General features: G+C 47.8%; 3 protein-coding genes across 4 annotated transcripts; 2 read left to right on the top strand and 1 right to left on the bottom strand.

The window, feature by feature from the left end:
- The first annotated feature begins 2,873 nt into the window (after positions 1 to 2,873).
- On the top strand, positions 2,874 to 4,070 carry LOC120704948. The gene has a single exon (XM_039989500.1). The coding sequence runs from the start codon at positions 3,178 to 3,180 to the stop codon at positions 3,649 to 3,651; it is 474 nt and encodes a 157-aa protein (XP_039845434.1). The 5' UTR covers positions 2,874 to 3,177; the 3' UTR covers positions 3,652 to 4,070.
- A 6,692-nt stretch (positions 4,071 to 10,762) lies between these two features.
- Positions 10,763 to 12,599, top strand: LOC120704947 (transmembrane protein 230-like). Its single transcript, XM_039989499.1, has 2 exons — positions 10,763 to 11,180; positions 12,247 to 12,599. Exons 1-2 carry the CDS (start codon positions 10,991 to 10,993, stop codon positions 12,366 to 12,368), a joined length of 312 nt encoding a protein of 103 aa, XP_039845433.1. The 5' UTR covers positions 10,763 to 10,990; the 3' UTR covers positions 12,369 to 12,599.
- Positions 12,600 to 14,349: 1,750 nt separating this feature from the next.
- On the bottom strand, positions 14,350 to 17,994 carry LOC120704946 (4-hydroxy-tetrahydrodipicolinate synthase, chloroplastic). Of its 2 annotated transcripts, XM_039989497.1 has the most exons (4): positions 17,939 to 17,994; positions 16,838 to 17,317; positions 16,260 to 16,340; positions 14,350 to 15,458 (listed from the first exon to the last, which is right to left on the bottom strand). In XM_039989497.1, exons 2-4 carry the CDS (start codon positions 16,978 to 16,980, stop codon positions 14,531 to 14,533), a joined length of 1,152 nt encoding a protein of 383 aa, XP_039845431.1. In that variant the 5' UTR covers positions 16,981 to 17,317; positions 17,939 to 17,994; the 3' UTR covers positions 14,350 to 14,530. The 2 variants fall into 2 exon arrangements, with proteins under 2 accessions (XP_039845431.1, XP_039845432.1); XM_039989498.1 differs by lacking the exon at positions 17,939 to 17,994 and having other exon boundaries at positions 16,260 to 16,352; positions 16,838 to 16,973.
- Between the last annotated feature and the right edge of the window lie 543 nt (positions 17,995 to 18,537).

Here is an 18,537-nt window from a genome sequence, read left to right as displayed (position 1 = left end):
CATAATTTGCTCATGTTTTGTTATAGTAAACATGTACTAATCATGGACTATTAGGCTTAATAGATACATCTCGTGAATTAGCCTTCATTTTTATGCAATTGATTTTGTAATTAGTCTATATTTAAAACTCCTAATAGTATTGAAATCTGATGTGACCGGACCAAACTGGCCCTAAGGCAAAAGTATATTGGACTTGCTCTAATTAATATAACTAACCTTATACTGGCAACCTAGTAACCTACTACGCGCGCAGTTCTTTCTTCTAAAAGAAATGCTCTTCTTTCACGTTTACAGTGATGTTACTACTACGGCGCAGATCGATGGAAGGAGAACGATGGCATGGCGTGGTAGGTGAGACGGCGCTGAATCCTAGAAGGTTAGTGTCAGCGCAGCCGATCGGGGGGAGTAAATTCTTCTGCCCGCGCGCCCTCCTGCTCGATCCCACCTCTGACGAGAACGATTCCCACATTTAAAAACAAAGGCCTGCCGGCCGCGCGCGCACATATGCAGCAGGCGATAGACGATCCGCGTGCAGATAAATACGCAGGCCTCGCCGCTCGCCGGCCAAACCAAGCACGTCGTCGTCGCCGTGGCGCCCGTCGACGCCATGGATGCCCTACAGGGGAAGCTTGAATGCCTAATCGCTCGAGATGGATCGGTGCGTGTGGTCCGTACGGCGTCCGGCGGCTAGCCTACGTGCCTGCGCGCATGCGAGAGTGGACAAAAATACACGCTGCCATCTATATATCGCCCGGCCGGGAGACACATCCGGCCCGGCGGCGTAATGGCCGCCGCATTCTCCAGCATGCCCACCCACGTTATGAGCCATGCCATAATTCAGAGTTATTTCTCGCTTTGAATAATTCGCATCTCTTTAACCCGTCCTCAGATAAATGTAAATTGTTCTGTTGGTGTTTAGTGTTATTTTGAACAGCCAAATAAAGTCTGAAGTTAAATTTACAAGATTCTTCTTCAGAAGAAGAAAAAGAAAGAAGTTGTGTTATACATTCATCTTTAAGCTCAAGAAAGTGCCAGCAGTGTTGTCATTATTTTTGATCCACGAGGAGAAAGTGCCAACAATCTTGGTAGCAAATAATTGATAATGGCGACACAGCCGTCAGCCGGCACACTTGATTAATAAGCGAAATGGTAACGAGTGAAGAAATTGCAGCCAGAATGTTCAGTTCTGCTGAATAAGGATTGGGCAAGGATACTGAAACACAATAAGCAGTTAAGCGATCTTGAAAAAACAAACAGAATAATCGCTCCCTGATGCCGATCGACGGGTTGCCACTGGACGGCCAGGATAGACCCATAATTGGCGCAGGCCGGAAATTACCAGGGCCCTGCCCCACCGTGCCGGTGTGCATGCAGTGCAGCCCACTACCGCCGCGGTGTGCGGGCCCCGCCTAGGGCTAATGTGGAGAGAGAGAGAGAGAGAGAGAGAGAGAGAGAGAGAGAGAGAGAGAGAGAGATTAAAGCACCGCCTGTTACTAGCCATGAGCCCATGACACGGCCACATGAACCAGCTGAAGGTCCCAGTTAAAGCTTCCCTAAAACCTCCTAATTGCCTGCGACAGTTCTCACCAGTCACCACCACCTGCAACTTCTAGCTCTCTGCCACAGTTTCCAGTTCTTCTCGCGACGGGAACTGAAATGGGAAGGTCTAGTTAAAACTGTAAATACGAATTGAATCGTGAAAGATTAGCAAGGAATTAACAGAGCAGTAAACTGGCCACTGTTGTTGTTGGAGAAATGAATGGGTGCTATTACCTGGTACTAGTGAATATGCAGTGACAAAAGGAGGAGGACTGGAGGAGCAGTTAGATGGACGCACATAATGCGCACCCAGACCCAGCCAGCAGGGAGGCGAAATTGATGAGATCCATCCAACCTCTTGGAAGCTAGCACACTGATCACTACCAGTGCTCGCTGAGAGTACCCTACACAGTAGAGCCTGGATTAGCATTGGCTGTGTGTGTACAGATGCTTGAGCCAGATGCTACAGCAGCATGCATTGCATTGAAAATCCTCACTGTGATGTAGCATGCATGCCAGCATCTTGCATAGTTGGGAACATTCTCGCCGCTGTTAGCGAGTCCGCTAGGCATCTTTTAGTTAAAATTACAGTGGATTTGGTGGTGACTGCATGGTAGGAGTAGGATAGCCATCAGCATAGTGCGGCGCAGGCGGCGGCGCGGTAAGAATTCCTCCGGCGCACCGCCGGCAACCCATCCACCTGTGTCTGCCTGCTCTGGTCTGGCACCGCTGATCTCCACGGCATCTGGTCCGGATTATTAAAAGCTATTTTTCCTGGTGCGCAGAGAGCGAGAGCGAGCGAGAGGGATGGAAGAGAAGGTGCGATCTACTCGATCCAAAAGTTTCACCGCCCTCTCTCTCTATCCCATTCCCCCCACAATCATTTGCACCACCCCTTGCTTTCTCTCTCCTCATCCCTCTTCCTTCTCTCTCTAATGACTATGGCCGTGTTTAGTTCCCACACCGTAAACGCAAAAAAGCCGTAAACGCATTAAAGTGAAAAGGAATCTTACTAATTTGAAGTACTAAATGAAGTCTATTTACAAATTTTTTTGCATGGATGGGTTGTAAATCGCGAGACGAATCTAATGAGCCTACTTAATCCATGATTTGCAACAGTGATACTACAGTAACCATTTGCTAATTATTGATTAATCATGGATTAATTAGCATCATTAGATTCGTCTCACGATTTACAACCCATCTGTGCAAAAAGTTTTGAAAATAGACTTCATTTAGTACTTCAAATTTGCAAGATTCTCTCGAAATTTTTTTTGCGTTTACATGGGGGCGCCACCTAAACACGGCCTATTTAACATGCAGCCTTTTGTTTTGCAGCTACCTGCCTGCATATAATTCTGTTGCCTTCTCTCTCCTTCAGCGTGGCTCCCTCCCCATCGCCATCATCATCACCTCCATCTCCTCGCCATCACGCCTGCCTCCTCCTCCTCTTCTTCTTCCTTTGCACGGCTACAAAAGAGCGAGGGCGCACTGCTTGCGAGCTAGCTGCTGTTCATCGCAATTCACACCAAGACCCTGATCTCGACCTAGGTAGCTAGAGTAGTTCCTGGCGAGAGAGACAGTCAGCTAAGATCCTTGCAGGCGTCTCGACTTCAGTGTGCTAGATTTCACTCGACGATGGGCGTCGAGCTCGACCTATCTGAATTGGCCGTGCTCCGGCCGATCCAGACCTCAGCGAGCAGCGGGGGCGCCGCCACGGCTCGGCGTGGCAACGACGACCTGGACGCCGCCGACACAGGCTGCGTCACGCCGACGGCCGTGAGCTCCCTGTTGCCGCGGCAAGTGGGCTTCGGCGTCGGCGTCGGCGTCGGCATCGGCATCGACGTCGTAGAGTCCATCTTCAGCACGCCGACATCGTCCCCGTGCTTGCTGCGGCCGGCCACGGTGTGCCCTCCGGCGCCGCGGAAGCCGGCGAGGTCGCCCCCCGCCGCCAAGAGGAAGCGCTGCTGCGACCGCCCGGGGCTGCAGCGGCCCTTCTTCCCCGTGCCGCAGGACCTCTCCACCGTGTTCGTGCCGCGCGGCCCCGCGGCGGACAGGTCGCCGCCGCCCCGGGCGGCCAAGAAGATCCGCCGCCTGTTCGTAGTGGGGTGAAACGGCGGCGACGTCGTCGCTCGTCAGACAGAATGCATGCCACGGGCCATGCTATCCTCATCCAGTGCTGATCGATCCCCTCGTCGCCTCGCGCGCCGCCTGGCTACCTCTCTGCTCCGGCGGCCGGCGGCTCGCCATTTGCTGCGAGCGGGATCGAGGACAATTTCTTGGCTTCTTGAAAGCACAGAAGAGAGACACCATGGCCATGCGCCTATGTTTCGTCAGATCTTGCTGATCGAGTGTGTGTGCAGTGTGCGCTTCTTGGATCGATCGAATCTGAATAATCGAATTGTAAATATGCTACATTTGTTGGCTGCGCACAGTTGTCTTGGCGCAACGAGGGGTATAAAGAGTTTAAAGACCATAATTTCTGAGAATTCACTGCAAATTCTCTGTTGCAAATGGATACGAATTCCCCTGCCCCGGCCCCTTGCAGAAATCGCTGTAAATGGTCTGTGCAGAATTCCCCTGCCCCGGCGCCTATGTTTCGTCAGATCTTGCTGATCGAGTGTGTGTGCAGTGTGCGCTTCTTGGATCGATCGAATCTGAATAATCGAATTGTAAATATGCTACATTTGTTGGCTGCGCACAGTTGTCTTGGCGCAACGAGGGGTATAAAGAGTTTAAAGACCATAATTTCTGAGAATTCACTGCAAATTCTCTGTTGCAAATGGATACGAATTCCCCTGCCCCGGCCCCTTGCAGAAATCGCTGTAAATGGTCTGTGCCAGAAGCTGTAAATTTCTCTGAACGTGTGACCTTGGTTGTTCTGTTGTCCTCTGCACACATTTTCTGTTTTCCCATGCAGACTCCGATTCTTGAAAATTGTGTCTTGGAGCTATCCTTTCAGTGTGATTGGTATCTCTGTTTTTTCTTTTGGGTTTGTTTTCAGAAGGGGGAAGAGGCACTGAATACTTGAATAGGGAAGAACGGTCCTGAATCCTGACGTGAGCGGCTTCCAAATCGTGTCCTCTTGCTAGATGCAGGCCTGCAGTCCTTTTGGATGCTACCTAACCAGATCGAGTGCAGAGAATGAGATGCATGCATGGATGGATGAGCTGAGCAGAATTCAGAGGGCAGAACAGATCTGGAGAAAAGGGCAGTTAAGCCGCAGACAGAGGGCACTCAGATCTGAGCAGGTTTCCAGGCGCAGCCCCGCTCCATTCAGGGCTTAATGATTCGCCCATTTCCCAAACTGTTCACGCACAACTTCCTGCTTATTTAATTTTTTTTCCCTCTGCCTCAATGGAGAAAGTGTGCAGTAGCAGAATCAATCAAGAAGCTGTACAAGTGTTTAGACTACACCTGCTGCCTGATCCTGATGAAAAAAAGCCTGACCCCCCGGCCTAGAGCTTGTGGCTTGAGCCCAGCGTTGCTGGAATTCTGAAAAAAAAACCCAGTGTTTTTACTTTGAAAATAGTTATTATTATACATTGTTCACACAGATACATTTAATTTTCAAGGTATATACTACAAATTGAACTTTTTTAGTTTTCTTTTTTCTGGCAGGACAACAGGATATCTATCTATCCGAGTGTGTATAGTACCACACAAAAGTTGAAAATTGGAGTAGCAATAGGCACCCCACAATCGGCATCTGGGAAGAAGAGACGGACACATACGTTCAGACGACTTGCATTTGCATATATATGTATGTATGTACATAGTTGCAATAGAATTATACAAAGTCCGTACATGCAAAAAAAAAAAGATTGGTTCCTCTTGTTCGTTCTCTGGCGCATGCATCAACATTCCAGCAAAACTCGGATTTCTCTTGGGCACACACAAAAACGATGCGTGCTGATTTGGCGCTGAGCAGTGTGGAGCATAGCGCGTGGGCGTTGAGCTGCCGGGTGTACGTGCATGCATGCATGTCCCCCACTAGGCTCCAAAAGCCGTACGCCGATTTGTGCCTTGGATAATAAGCAAAGGTACACTATTCCCGGCCTCCTTTTTTGTTTTTTTTTCCAAACCTTTGAGCTCTTTTCGCAGGGGATCATAATGTTTATGACCTCTCTCTTTTCATCGGAACTATTCCTAACTTGGTTGTGGATCACGTTCAACTCTTTTTTTTTCACATTGGATTAAATCAGCATCTACATCCATAAGATGAATATATACAATAATACAACCAATGGTTACAAGAGTTCTTAGACTCTAAATGTCAGAATAAGAGATTTCACAAATACAAGAAAGAAAGCTCTCTAAAATAAAAAAAGAAAGAATAAAGCTAGAAGACTAAGCTTTAATATTTTCCTTTGTTCACCTTCAATTTTGGAATATTTTTACCCAGAACAAATCTATCACATCTCCCTGCGCTCGCTAAAGCCATATCCACACATCTGCGCGTGCTGGATGGCCGAGCATCCATGAAATCGTCACCCCACGCACCGCCGACCAGTGAATTGAATTTATATGTCTATTATTTCTGCTTTATTAACTAAAAATATGGTACGGTCCTCCTAACGTCAAATTAATTTCCCCCCAAAAAAATGTGTTGCGGGATGATCAGATTACGAGAGTCTATATAAATAAAAATAAGAGCGTGAAGACCACTAGAAGAAGGCTGTATAGCGTGGTGGTTGCCGATCGAATTGGGAATGTGGTCGGAGGGTGCATGGAGGAGATCAATCACCGCGTTCGGCAGGCTGGAGCTAAAGGCTGGAATTGGAGTGGTGTGAGAGAAAAACACTATTACCTGACTGGTGGCTGGAGGCTGGAGCTGGAGTGGTGTGAGAGGGAATTACTGTAGGGCTGGAGCCCTACCCACCAGCCGAACACGGTGAATGATGGCATGTCGCCGTCGCCGCAGCTGCCATCTGCGGCAAGTACGGGCCGGCGGTGAGGTGCTCGCTCATGGCGAATCATTCCGGCCGGCACATGGCGTGCGCGTCGTCCTGACCATGCGCCGCTTTGTACTCTGGCCCTCCGGTACATGCATGCTGGATGTTCATGTTCACATGGAATTCAATGTGCACCCATCGGCAAAAAAAAAAAGAATTCTGATGGAATCTCGCAGCATTATTGACCAACACTGCCTTATTTTCATCGTCGAAAAATGATGCTTGCTACTTGGCGTTAGTTTTGACTTTGGACAAATTGCAATTTTGCAAAGAGGCTGACTTTTGGTGGCCTCTTTGCATGAATAGAGTGCTGCTCTTCAGTTCAGTTGTTGCCTTTCGATGATTTCAACTGAACTTTGCAAGACGAGAAAAAGAAGGTTAAAGCGGAGGGATTGTAGAGTTCAACTTTAGCAACTTTGTTCCTAGCCTAAATTTACTCACCGGCAGAGCAGCGTAGCTTGGGCGGCTAGGTTTTGCGTAGGCCGGTTTGAGGCCCAAAAGGCTCTCTAGCTTGACGCGCTCTCTTTCCCTGCTTTTTGCCACACCATCTAATTAAGGGGGTGTTTAGAAACAGGGACTTCAAAAAAGTCTCAGGGACTTTTTAGTATTTAGAAGTATTAAATAAATATTAATTATAAAACTAACTGCAGAATCCTGGGGCTAAACTGCGAGACGAATCTAATGATGTATCTTAATCTATGATTAGCGAATGGTTACTGTAGCATCACTGTAGCCAATCATCGATTAATTAGGCTCATTAGATTCGTCTCGTGAAAAAGCACTCAGCTGTCAAAAAACATTTATAAACAGATTTTATTTAATAATATAAAATAGTAAGATTCCTTTTGATGTGATAGGGACTTTTGGAAAAAGTCCTCGAGCCAAACAGGCCCTAAACAACTAGGGCCTGGTGTAGGCCCATTACGTACGGGGGTAAAAATGTTGACGCCGCGAGCAATTTCGGCCCGTCAAATCCGTCCCAGCGACAACAGCAGCAGCTCGGACACTGATTGGTCTGCTGGTGACTGATGGAGCGACGTGGTCGGATCGGGATCGCTCTCACGACACGACTCGACCACCGTCTTTTACCTAGTACGTGGAGTCCATAGAACGCACGTGCGTGTGGATGCGATGCGATTCGCTTCCGAAAATCCAAGCAGAGCTGCAGCCGGCGTCGTGCCGTCGTGCGTCGACCACCGATCGATCTATCACGTCGTCGTCATGGCCGGAAGCCACGCGCGCGCCCTCGCCGGCTGGTCGGAGCGGCCGGCGGACGTGCTGTATGTGCCGTCGCGGTCCTCGGGGGCTCGCCGTCCGTCCGTGTGTCCTCCGCCGCGCCGGCGCCGCGCGCGGAGGACACACGGTTAAGAGGCAACTTTGTAATGATACACAATTAAAAACCTCTTATCGTATCATGTCATCTTTGTCAGCACTGCATCATAAGATGGGGAAAAAAAGTTTGATCAGGAGTTACATATGCTAGTGCAGCAGCAGGACGCCGACATTATTGAGTAGATATGGAGGAGGAGGAGGAGGAGGTGGTGGCAAGAGGTTTGGACACGAGTTTCTTCTAGATGGGTTAAGGATAGAGCGGTAGGCTAGGAAGAGCATCTTCAATTTCTCAAATGAAGATGACATCATTGAAGAAAAGAAATATGCTGGTGTGATTAACCATGCATGGTACAACGGTGGCATAGAAGAAGAGAAAGCAACATGGGTAAAAGGAAAGAACATTCGTATTGTCTATGTTATGTTCTATGGATTCTTGTTTTAATCTTTTTACTGGCAATAGGAATTGATATTTATCCAGTCTTCTGTCGTTTAACTTTGCGGCAGACTATCTGACTAGAATGGTCAGACACTCCCAAAAAAATGGGATGATGACAGGTCTGGCAGATAATCTAATTTAACATGGTGTTGACATTTTGCAATATGCTGATGATACTATCCTCTGTTTGAAGGAAAACCTTGAAAATGCAAGGAACATGAAAATCCTCCTGTATTTGTATGAACTTATGTCTGGTTTAAAGATAAATTTCTCAAAAAGTGAAGTGATTATTCTGAATGGTGATGAGCAGAAGAGTTTGCAATATGCTAATTTGTTTAATTGTCAGATTGGGGCATTCCCCTTAAAATACCTGGGAGTACTAGTTAGTCCCAGCAGGCTACATGTCAAGGATTGGGCTATGCTGGAGGAAAAAAATGAAAAGAAACTGGCTGTATAGAAAGGAAAGTCCTTGTCCATAGTTGGTAGGACTACCTTGATTAATTCCAGTCTTTCCAATTCATCCATCTACCACATGTCAATGTACCTCCTCCCTAAGACCACTACTGACAAGTTAGACAAGCAACGTAGAACCTTCTTCTGGCAAGGAGGAGGGCAAAAGAGGAAATATCACTTGGTCAGGTGGGAAAATATCAATAAAAGCAAGAAACATGGAGGGCTTGGGATAAAAAATATCAGAAAAATGAATATAAGTCTTATCTGCAAATGGTGGTGGAAGTTGGAAGCTGAAGAGGGGGCCTATGGCAAAGCATAGTTAAAAGGAAGTATATGCAGAATGAGACTGTGGGGTCTGTGAAGCATAGACTTGATGATTCACCTATTTGGTGTGACTTGCTGAAAGTAAAACATGTGTATCTGAAAGGGAGAGCTTTCTCAGTCAAGAATGGGAGGAACACCTCTCTCTGGACTGACGTTTGGATAAGAAACAAACCTTTATGCTATCTATATCCCATCCTTTTTTATCTTTGCTGTGAGAAGAACATATTTGTCTATAATTTCCTGTTCAAACAAGGTCAACTGCAATTTTGCAGATGGCTGACTCCCCTTCTCTTTGAACAATGGATGGAGGTTATTAACATCATTTATGAACATGCTTTCATGAACGATGAGGATACCCCCATCTGGAAATGGAACAAGAGTTCCAGATTTTCTACAAAATCAGTATATGAATTCTTGACTAAGGAGGATTCAGGGAAGCACTTCAAGCACATCTGGAAGGCTAAAATTCCTTACAAAATCAAAATATTCATGTGGCTTGTGGAAAACAATGCAATATTAACCAAGGACAACCTGATAAAGAGACATTGGGCAGGGAACCCTACTTGTCATTCCTGCTCAGAAAATGAATCGACCACTTGTTCTTCCTTTGCCCGATTGCCAAGATTACCTGCGGGGTGATCGGCCTCTGTATCGGAGCTACAAACATTCCGAGAAACTTACAACAATATAAAACATGGATTGGTAAATGGCTTCCGCGGGGGGGGGGGGGGGGGGCCTGTATATACCAGTGGATGCTCTGCAGTTTGCTGGGCAATTTGGAAATGCAGAAACAAAGAGTGTTTTGACAAGAAAATAATCAAGAGCCCACTGGAAATCATAACTCTTGTATGCTCGTTCTTGACTTATTGGGCAGGGCTCTACAACACCGAGACGCAAGGGAAGATCCTAGAAGGCGTTCAGGCGCTACTGGCTTGTGCCCACAAGATGATGGTCCACCAACCCACCCCGACAACAACCGTCAGGCTACTACCTCCTCTGACAGATGCAGAGCAGGAAGACGGTGACCTGGACTGATGAAGATGGCAGGACAACGAAGCCGGGAACGTGGTGGCGCTTCTTTCTAGTTCTTTTGGAGTTTAGGCAAAGTGACCTTAGGCTTAATCTGTAATATTGGAAGGGTGCTTTGACCTGGGAAACCTGGGTCAAAACTTGGCAGCGCTATCTAGTCTGAATCAGGCTAGGTAGTTTCTACCCCCTCCTACCCCTGTTTCCATAAACTTCCCCACCTCTTTCCCTCGCATGCTATTCTGAACACTGTTGAATTTCCGTTGATGAAATGGAAATGGGGTACTGCCTCGCGTCGGAAAAAAAAATCCAGTCTTCTGTTGTTATCCAATAGCATCGATAGGATACATGCTCTATTATCTGGTAATTATTTTTAATAAGTTTTTTTAACTACTACTCTCTACTCTGGTTTATTCCATAGTGAAAATGGTAAAAAAAAGTTCAATTGGGTATTGTAATGGCAAATGTACAATTTTACTTTATACTATAATGATAAATTAACATTGGCTGCTTAAAACATTTGAAAAACGTACACCCTCAGGTACAAATTATTTGTTTTATTTTTCTATATATCTAGATGCAGAGTAAAAATTAAATATTTTTTTAAAATAAAATAATGTATAGTTTGGAACAGAGGAGAATTCATCAATGAAGTTTCAAATGAACTCATCAGTGGAGAAAATCTGGAGAAGAAAAAGAGAAAAAAAAACTGCCAGAATCCTCAGCCGCGACCCCGCAACGGCCGCGGCAAGCGACCGCGCCTTGGCATCTGACTCTTCCCCGTCGCCTTTGCGCGTCTCGCAAGCTTCGGCCTCCTCCCCTCCCGCGCTTCTCCCGATTCTTCCACGAGCTTCCAGATCGCGGAACCACAACCACCGCGGGCGGGCGAGGCGAGCCCCCACCTCCGGCCGCGGGATCCACAGGCATGGCGTACGTGGACCACGCCTTCTCCATCACCGACGACGACGACCTGGTCGGCGGCGCGGTCGGGGGCCCGCGGGGCGCGCCCGTCAAGGAGATCGCGTTCGCCGCGGCGCTCCTCGCGTTCGGTGTCCTCGGCGTCGTCGCGGGATCCTTCATGGCCGCGCACCAAGTCGGCGGCGACAGCGCCCACGGTAAGACGGAAACTTGTGTCTAATTGTGTTCTTTTTCTTGACCAGTTCATCGTAGTACGATTTGGGTCCTGAGTTGGGAATTTGGGATCGGATAGGTTTGGCACCACTAAGAAGCGAGGATCTAAATTAATTAAATTGTTCCTAAGGCCCTCGATCAGTCGACGGATTCTCTATATCTTTGACATCATAACATCCTTTTACTGGTTACAAAAACAATTTTCTTTACTGCTTTCAGAATATAATTGGATTAGACTTTAGACCGGATAAATTTTTTTTTGGAAGACTAGTTTTCTGTTAAGCGTGCAGATCATATTTTTAGACAAGTCAAAGGCTTCTGTGCAGATCATTTAGCTAGGATTTAAAAAAACAGCCATCGGTTTATCCTTTATCTAAAAAAAGGGATTTGAACAGCCATGTTGAATGTGTAAGACTGTAAACCTCCAGTAGGTTTTCTGTTAATAAACATGGGGGAAAAATGCTAGGGCCAAATGTTGTAAAAGCATAAGGATCCTGTATTGTCACATCCGCGGACTCTGTTTTCTATCCTAGTTTAATTAGGATAATAAAATCCTTAAGCAGAGAGACTGTTTAAGACTTTGAGGAGCCGTCAGATAACTAGTAACCAAGGATAGCTACTTCAATGAAGCTATCAAAGGCCAATGACCGTTGTTGACAACCAAATGTGGCCTCATACGCATACATATGGGATCATTTTAAACACAGCAGTGTTCGCAAGACCACATGTTGGCAGCTTAAGGGAATCCTGCTGGAAAACTCTGTTTGTTTGAGTTACTAGTAGCAAAATACTTTTGCATAATGCCTTTAAGTGCGTGCCTGCATGTTATTTGCAAGGAAATGTTAATTAATAACATACAGAGTCGGAAGATTTGCTTTTGGACTTTCCAAATAGTTTGCGAGTGTGTGTGTGTGCATTAAACTCTTGTAAAAGTTTTAATTATATATAACGCTGAGTAGAATTTATGCAAAAATTACCATAAATATATAAATCACCACGATCCTTTTTTCATCATTGCCTGATCTCTACCCCCAATTTTTCTGGATACAGGCATTTTCTTTGCAGTTCTGGGTGTGGTAATGTTCATCCCAGGGTTCTACTACACAAGAATAGCATATTATGCTTACAAAGGGTACAAGGGCTTCTCCTTTTCGAACATACCTCCTATGTGAAGAAACGATGACACGTTCCTGGTTCGATTGCCCCATCCAAATATCCAAGGACATAATGTAGGCATACGTGTTAATTTTTTCTCTCTGTATCCCTGTTTCCTTAACCTTTGTATAAAGTCGACAGCATGACAAGTGATCTGTACATATGAACACCACCGTAACGCGTCATCACAACACTATGTTGCTACCAATGGTACCCTTTACTAAAAAAAAAACACTATGTTGCTACCACCTGAGAAGTTGTTCACTATGCGGCTGCGGCAATTATGCTCTGGTACTGAATGTGCTCATGACTGTGTGCCTGATCAGCTGCCGATTTTTGCTCAAATGGTAGAATCACGCGAGCATTTGTAACTGCTGTTCATAAGTGTATGAGTCAGGTCATCAGGTGATGTGGATGAGTACGAGTGTAATATTATGCAACCTGACGGCAAAAACAGATGTTTCCAGCAGTGAATAAACGCGCTGGAACATTGGAATGGATTCCACACAAGTGCAGGTACTCTGATAGAGCATGAACCGAGGGCGCACCCTGAACCTGAACGCCTCTGCTCCTTTGGCTCCTCTGGAGAACAGACGCGCTGCTGGCGCCTGTCGGTACAGAGCGGCTTCGAAGCCCGAGTCCTATCTGATCACGTACTACGTCGACCTCAAATCTGAATCCAGGTCGGAGTTGGACAACAACCTTTGCGAGTTCCTGATGATCTTGTCGAACCCCCGAATTATTCAGCTGCGTGCGTGATTGATACAAATAAACTTAGAAACTAACTAATGGAGGCCAAGAAAACCAAGTACGGGCACGGCGGCGGACGTAATCTTCGAGGTGCTAGTGCTAGCCAGGCTGCCGGTGAGGTCACTCTGCCGGTTCCGGTGCGTGTGCAAGGCGGGGCGCGCCCTCATCTCGGACCCGGCCTTCGCCGCGGCGCAGAGTTCCCATGCCGCCCCGCTCGTGGCCGGCGTGTTCGCGGCGGCGCGCCGCCGGCGCGAGCTCCGGGTCATCGACACGGACGGCAACGTGGTCAGGGTCGTGGAGGGCGTCGCGGGCGCGGTGGTGCCCGCGCGCCTCGACCTCGTCTGCGTCGACGGAGGCGCGGAGCGCGGCGCCCTGGTCACACGGCGGCCGCGGACTCTGCTACCACAGGTTTGGCCGAGCTCTGTCCGGCGCATACAAGGTCGTCCGCTGCTACTACGGCTGCCGCCTTGAGATCGCCACGCTGGGGGCCGGGGCCGGGGAGCCCACGTGGAGGCAGGTAGCGGCGCAGCCGCCGGCGGGCACCTGCTCATGCCACGTCTGCACGGCGGCCGTCAATGGCGTCCTCCACTTCCTGACCGGGCACCCGTTCGCGCGCACCTGCAGGAGCCATGTGGCCCGTCTCGACCTCGAGAGCGAGGAGTGGAAGACGACGGTCGAGGCCCCGGCGGCGGCCGAGTGGCCCCAGGAGGAGGAGAGGTGGGAGACGACGATCGGAGAGCTCAAGGGCGCCCTGAGCATGGTCGAGACCGTACAGTCTCCCATGGACGTGAACGTGTGGCTCCTGGTGGACCCCGAGAAAAGCGTGTGGGTCAAGGCGTATACATTATACAATACCCATGCCAAGAACGGCCTCCATTGTTGAAGCGTTGGAGGTCTTGGGTGATGGAACAATACTGCTACTGAGCACGTTCGAGATGGAGGGGTTCAGTTACCTTTTCGAAAGGAAGAAGATGCGCACCCTGCAGCTCTATGACCCCAGCACACGGGTGTTCAGAAATTTGATGAAAATGGGCGAGGATCAGTTCTGTGGCAAGGTGGCCCTTTACACTGGGAGCCTTCTGACTTGATGCAAGGGCAACAATTTGATCTAGTTTGTAGCATTCTCTATTAAAATGTTTTGCTCAAGATTTGTTGAGGAAATGAGGTAGATTTGCTACAGCATTCGTTCTCCGTTGCCAAGGATAATTCTCATCAGGTGTGGCATTTATGACAGTGATGAGAAAACCGTTTTTCATGAACCAATATACGTAGCTAAGAAACTGTAAACTTGTATTATACAAAGAATCCAAGGCAGCACCAATAAAATAGATAAAACCAACTACTGATGAACAGAACCAAGTCTGTAAACGCAACGTGCACACTCTCAGCTTTATTCATCAAAATACAGAGATACGGACAAACCCACTTCCTAGTACCTACTGATCAACACGAAATCGTCATCATCGAGAATCCGCACCTCGTTCTGTCCCACAAAGTTCTCCCTTCCAATAGCCCCAACAATCCGGACGAACTCAATCCTCTTTTCAAGAGGAAGGGGAACATATGGCAATCTGAAGACCGGCCGTGCCACCCCAAGCTGGGCCAGAGCAGTGTTGAGCGCAATTGGATTTGGCTGGCAGAACAACCACTTCATAAGAGGCAAAAGCTTCTCGTTTAGTGTCGCATTCTCGCCTTCGTACATGAGGCTGTGCATGAGCCCAGGAACAAGGTTACTTGCGACAGAAATGACTCCAGTAGCACCATGTTGCCACCTAGAATCATGGCATTCGTCGTCGTTACCACTCCATATTGCTATACCTTTGTCCGTGTAGTGCTTAATCCTCTCATGCCCAACACATTCCTTGACACCTGCCATGTTTGGATAGTCTGAAATTGCCATGATAACTTCAGGGGGAATATCCTGGGCAGTCCTGGATGGCACATTGTAGATGATTGTCGGGCCCATTGGGAGGACGGCCTCAAAATGAGATACCATTCCATCAATTGAGGTCTTTCCATAGTAAGGATTGATGTGGAGAGCTGCATGCATGCCAACAGCGAATCCCTGCTCCGTTGCATGAACAGCCTCTCTGGTTGAGTTACTTCCTGTGTTGCCTATCACTTTAATTCTAGTGCCAAAGCAGTTTACTGTGTGCCCAATGAGCATGATATGTTCATCCCAGCTCATAAGGTGACCCTCTCCTGTTGTTCCTCCAACAATTACACCTTCAGCACCACCCTCTATCTGCATGTTTATGAGAGAATCATATGCTTCAAGATCAAACCTTCCATCAGGCAAATAGGGGGTTTTCACAGCGGTGATTAGTCTGAGACTTGTGATGTCACCTGTTGATGTCCTGCAACTCAGACAGAGAAATATCAGACCACAGCAGCAGATAACATGTAGCAGCACCTTCAGACTTGTGCGCAAACAGTTAGATACACTTGACAACAAATCTATAAAGTCATGAAACAGAAATAGAACTGCAGTTACCAACGATTGTACATGCCCATTTATTAAGCAGAACAAACACAAATTGCAATATAAGCATCACCTAAACGAGCACATTGCAATTGACATATTTTCTTTTTTAGACTAGGCAGTTCACATTTTATATTCTTACTAACTATAGCATTTGTAATCTTACACAGACCATTGCTAATTCAACATAATTAGGTCAGTTTCACAGTTTAGCATAATGAAAGTAACAACAAATTATGTTACTCTACTGAGTAAATGATTCTTACAGCCCAAGACTTGAAATTATCAGGATACACCTAGCAGGTCTTCTGACTTCAGCATCTAAAGCTCGAACCAGCTATTATGGAACAAACTGTCCTAAGAAACAAGGATCACTAACAAATGTTCTGCATTGAAGGAATTTGGCCACATGGGAAAAGTTGGCTTCCAAGTTCCAACAGGTGGCTGTCGAACATACCTCAATTTTCAATAAGGGGCCAGAATAGAAGGGCAAGGATATCAAATGGAAAAAGAAGGATCATCGCGATCTCAGGTGCATGAGGGATTTTATTCTCATCAGATATCAATGCATAGGCAAATTCCACACGAACAGGTTGTTCAGAGTCATATAAGGCTAAAAGTGCTAGCAAAAATACAGACGAATCATCAGCATTCTTTTTGGAACTAAACAAGTTACCGGTTCTTCACTTCAGTGCTTCGCATTGGAAGATAATCATCTAGAGTGATGGCTGCCACTGAAAACTTCCCTCTGCCAGCCCTGCAGAACTACCTGTGTTAATGTGTTGTATTTTGAAGTAAGGAGAATGAAGGCAGAATAATAAGTGAAATAAAAATCCAAGGAACTCCTCAGAAGTACAGCAGAAATGGACAAGCTGTATACTCCCTCCAGTCATACCTCATAAATTCACTTTATCTTCGGAGTTCGGACATGAATTCAAGTTTTCGAAACTTTACTGTCAATGTCATTTCTAAGTAGGGATTTTTTTCTTTTCTTTTTGCAATCACGATGGATTCTCTCTCCTCTTGAATATGACACAGAAGATTCTCTTATCTGGTCTATCAAATGTTCTCGTAATGTGAATTCTTTTAAAAGAAGGGAAATGTGCTTTTGCCACGAGTTTGACCATATTTGACTAGACAAAGGCATGATAAATTCGATATGACCAGATAACCACCACGGTGAGATGAAATCCAGTCAATATTCCCTTATGTCGCATTAAAAAAATTGATGGGGATGAGACCTTTGATACGTACACAGATTGAAGCCCTGTAGGGAATCGCCGCGGCCGTGCAGCCATCGAGGGAGAGGAGGGGCTCGCTGTCGCTGCGGAGCCATTTGAGAGAGATGAGATCGCCCGCGTCGGGAGGAGATGCGTCGGCATCGGCGGCGAAATCATGGAGGATGGCCGGAGCCGGGTGGACTGGTGGCTGGGCTAGTGAGACTGGTCTTAAGTTCTCGACGATGCGTCGATGCGTGCGTGTGCAGCCTGCAGCTATGACTGGGCGTTCGGGTTACCCGAAAATTTCGGGTCGGCCGGGTGAAGGGGCCTCGCCGGACGCCGGTGGCCGCCTCGGGGTCAGGGGGAAGGCCGGAAGGGGCAGGGGGCTGCACGCTCGCGGAGGCGCAGTGGGCTGTGGCTTTGGAGGTGGCGCGGTGGCGGAGCGGCGGCGGCCGGCGGACGCCTGGGCGGGCGGTGGCGCTGTGGCCTGTTCGCCTGTGGGCGATTCGCGAGTCGCGAGTCGCGAGCAAGGTTAACCAAACCGGTGGGAACCGGTCCGGTTTGACCGGTTACCGGTCAAACCGGTCCGGTCCGGTTCCGGTTCCGGCCGGTACCCAACCGGCCAAAATTCAAATTTTAAATTTGAATTCAAAAAATGAAAAATTCCTAAAAATTCCTAAAAATACTTCAAGGTGTGATGAATCTAATGGTGTCAAATTTTCTCAAAAATTCATTCATTTAGTATAGTTTGTGGGAATTTAAAGTTAAATCAAAAAAGAAAAAGAAAAAAAATGGACCGGCCCATGAAGGCCCACCGATCAAACCGGTCAAACCGGCCGGTAAACCGGTCAAACCGGCCGGTAAACCGGTAAAACCGGCCGGTAAACCGGTTGCACGGGAGCTTTTGAATTTCAAGCCGGTCAAACCGACCGGTAAACCGGTAAAACCAGCCGGTAAACCGGTCAAACCGGCCGGTAAACCGGTCGGAACCGGTTGCACGGAAAAATTTGAATTTATTTGAATTTGGATTTGAATTCAACCGGTTTCCACCGGTAACCGGTCAAACCGGTCCGGTAAACCGGAACCGGAGCCCGGCGGTTACCGGAAACCGGTTGGGAAATAAAACCCTGGTCGCGAGTCGCGACGGCGCAGGCGCAGAGCGGGTTGTGGCGGCTGGGGAGTGGGGAGGGGGTGCGTGGCGTGGGGGTGTGACGGTGTGAGGCTAGGTTAGGGTCGAGGAGGTTTGGTTTGGTGGGCTGGGCTGCTTGTAATTAATAATTGGGCTGAGCTGTTTTTGGATTGTTTGGATATTTACTGTGGGTTGGAACTCCGCATCGGGGAGGGCTTCGATGCGGATGCTATCTCCATGCCTGTCTTCTGCGACGGTGGCGTCGGTTTCAACTTGGTCTCCATTGGTGACCTCCGGTGCTGTTCCAGCTGCGGATATGATGAGGTACGTTACTTGTACCCTATGCGCGGTTGGGGTGGAACCTGCTCTTCTCCCCTGGCTAGGGTTTTGGCCTTTCCGAGGCACCGGTGTTCCTTGCTGGTCCATTTGGTGTGCCGGATTTCTATCCCGGGTCGTCGATTTTTTCGATGCCGCCGGTTCACAGCTTGCCCAAGAGTCCGGCGACGGCGGCCGATGTACCCCAGAGGACAAACATGATGCGGCTAAAAAATGCTGGAGGTCTCGTTGGGCTACTTGGTTGAGTTCATGTCCTGGTTCGTGTGCTT

This window comes from Panicum virgatum, chromosome 4K, assembly GCF_016808335.1.
Source record: "Panicum virgatum strain AP13 chromosome 4K, P.virgatum_v5, whole genome shotgun sequence".
Classification (NCBI taxonomy): Eukaryota; Viridiplantae; Streptophyta; class Magnoliopsida; order Poales; family Poaceae; genus Panicum; species Panicum virgatum.
Note: the sequence above shows the minus strand (reverse complement) of the source record. Positions and strands in the feature narration are given on the sequence as shown.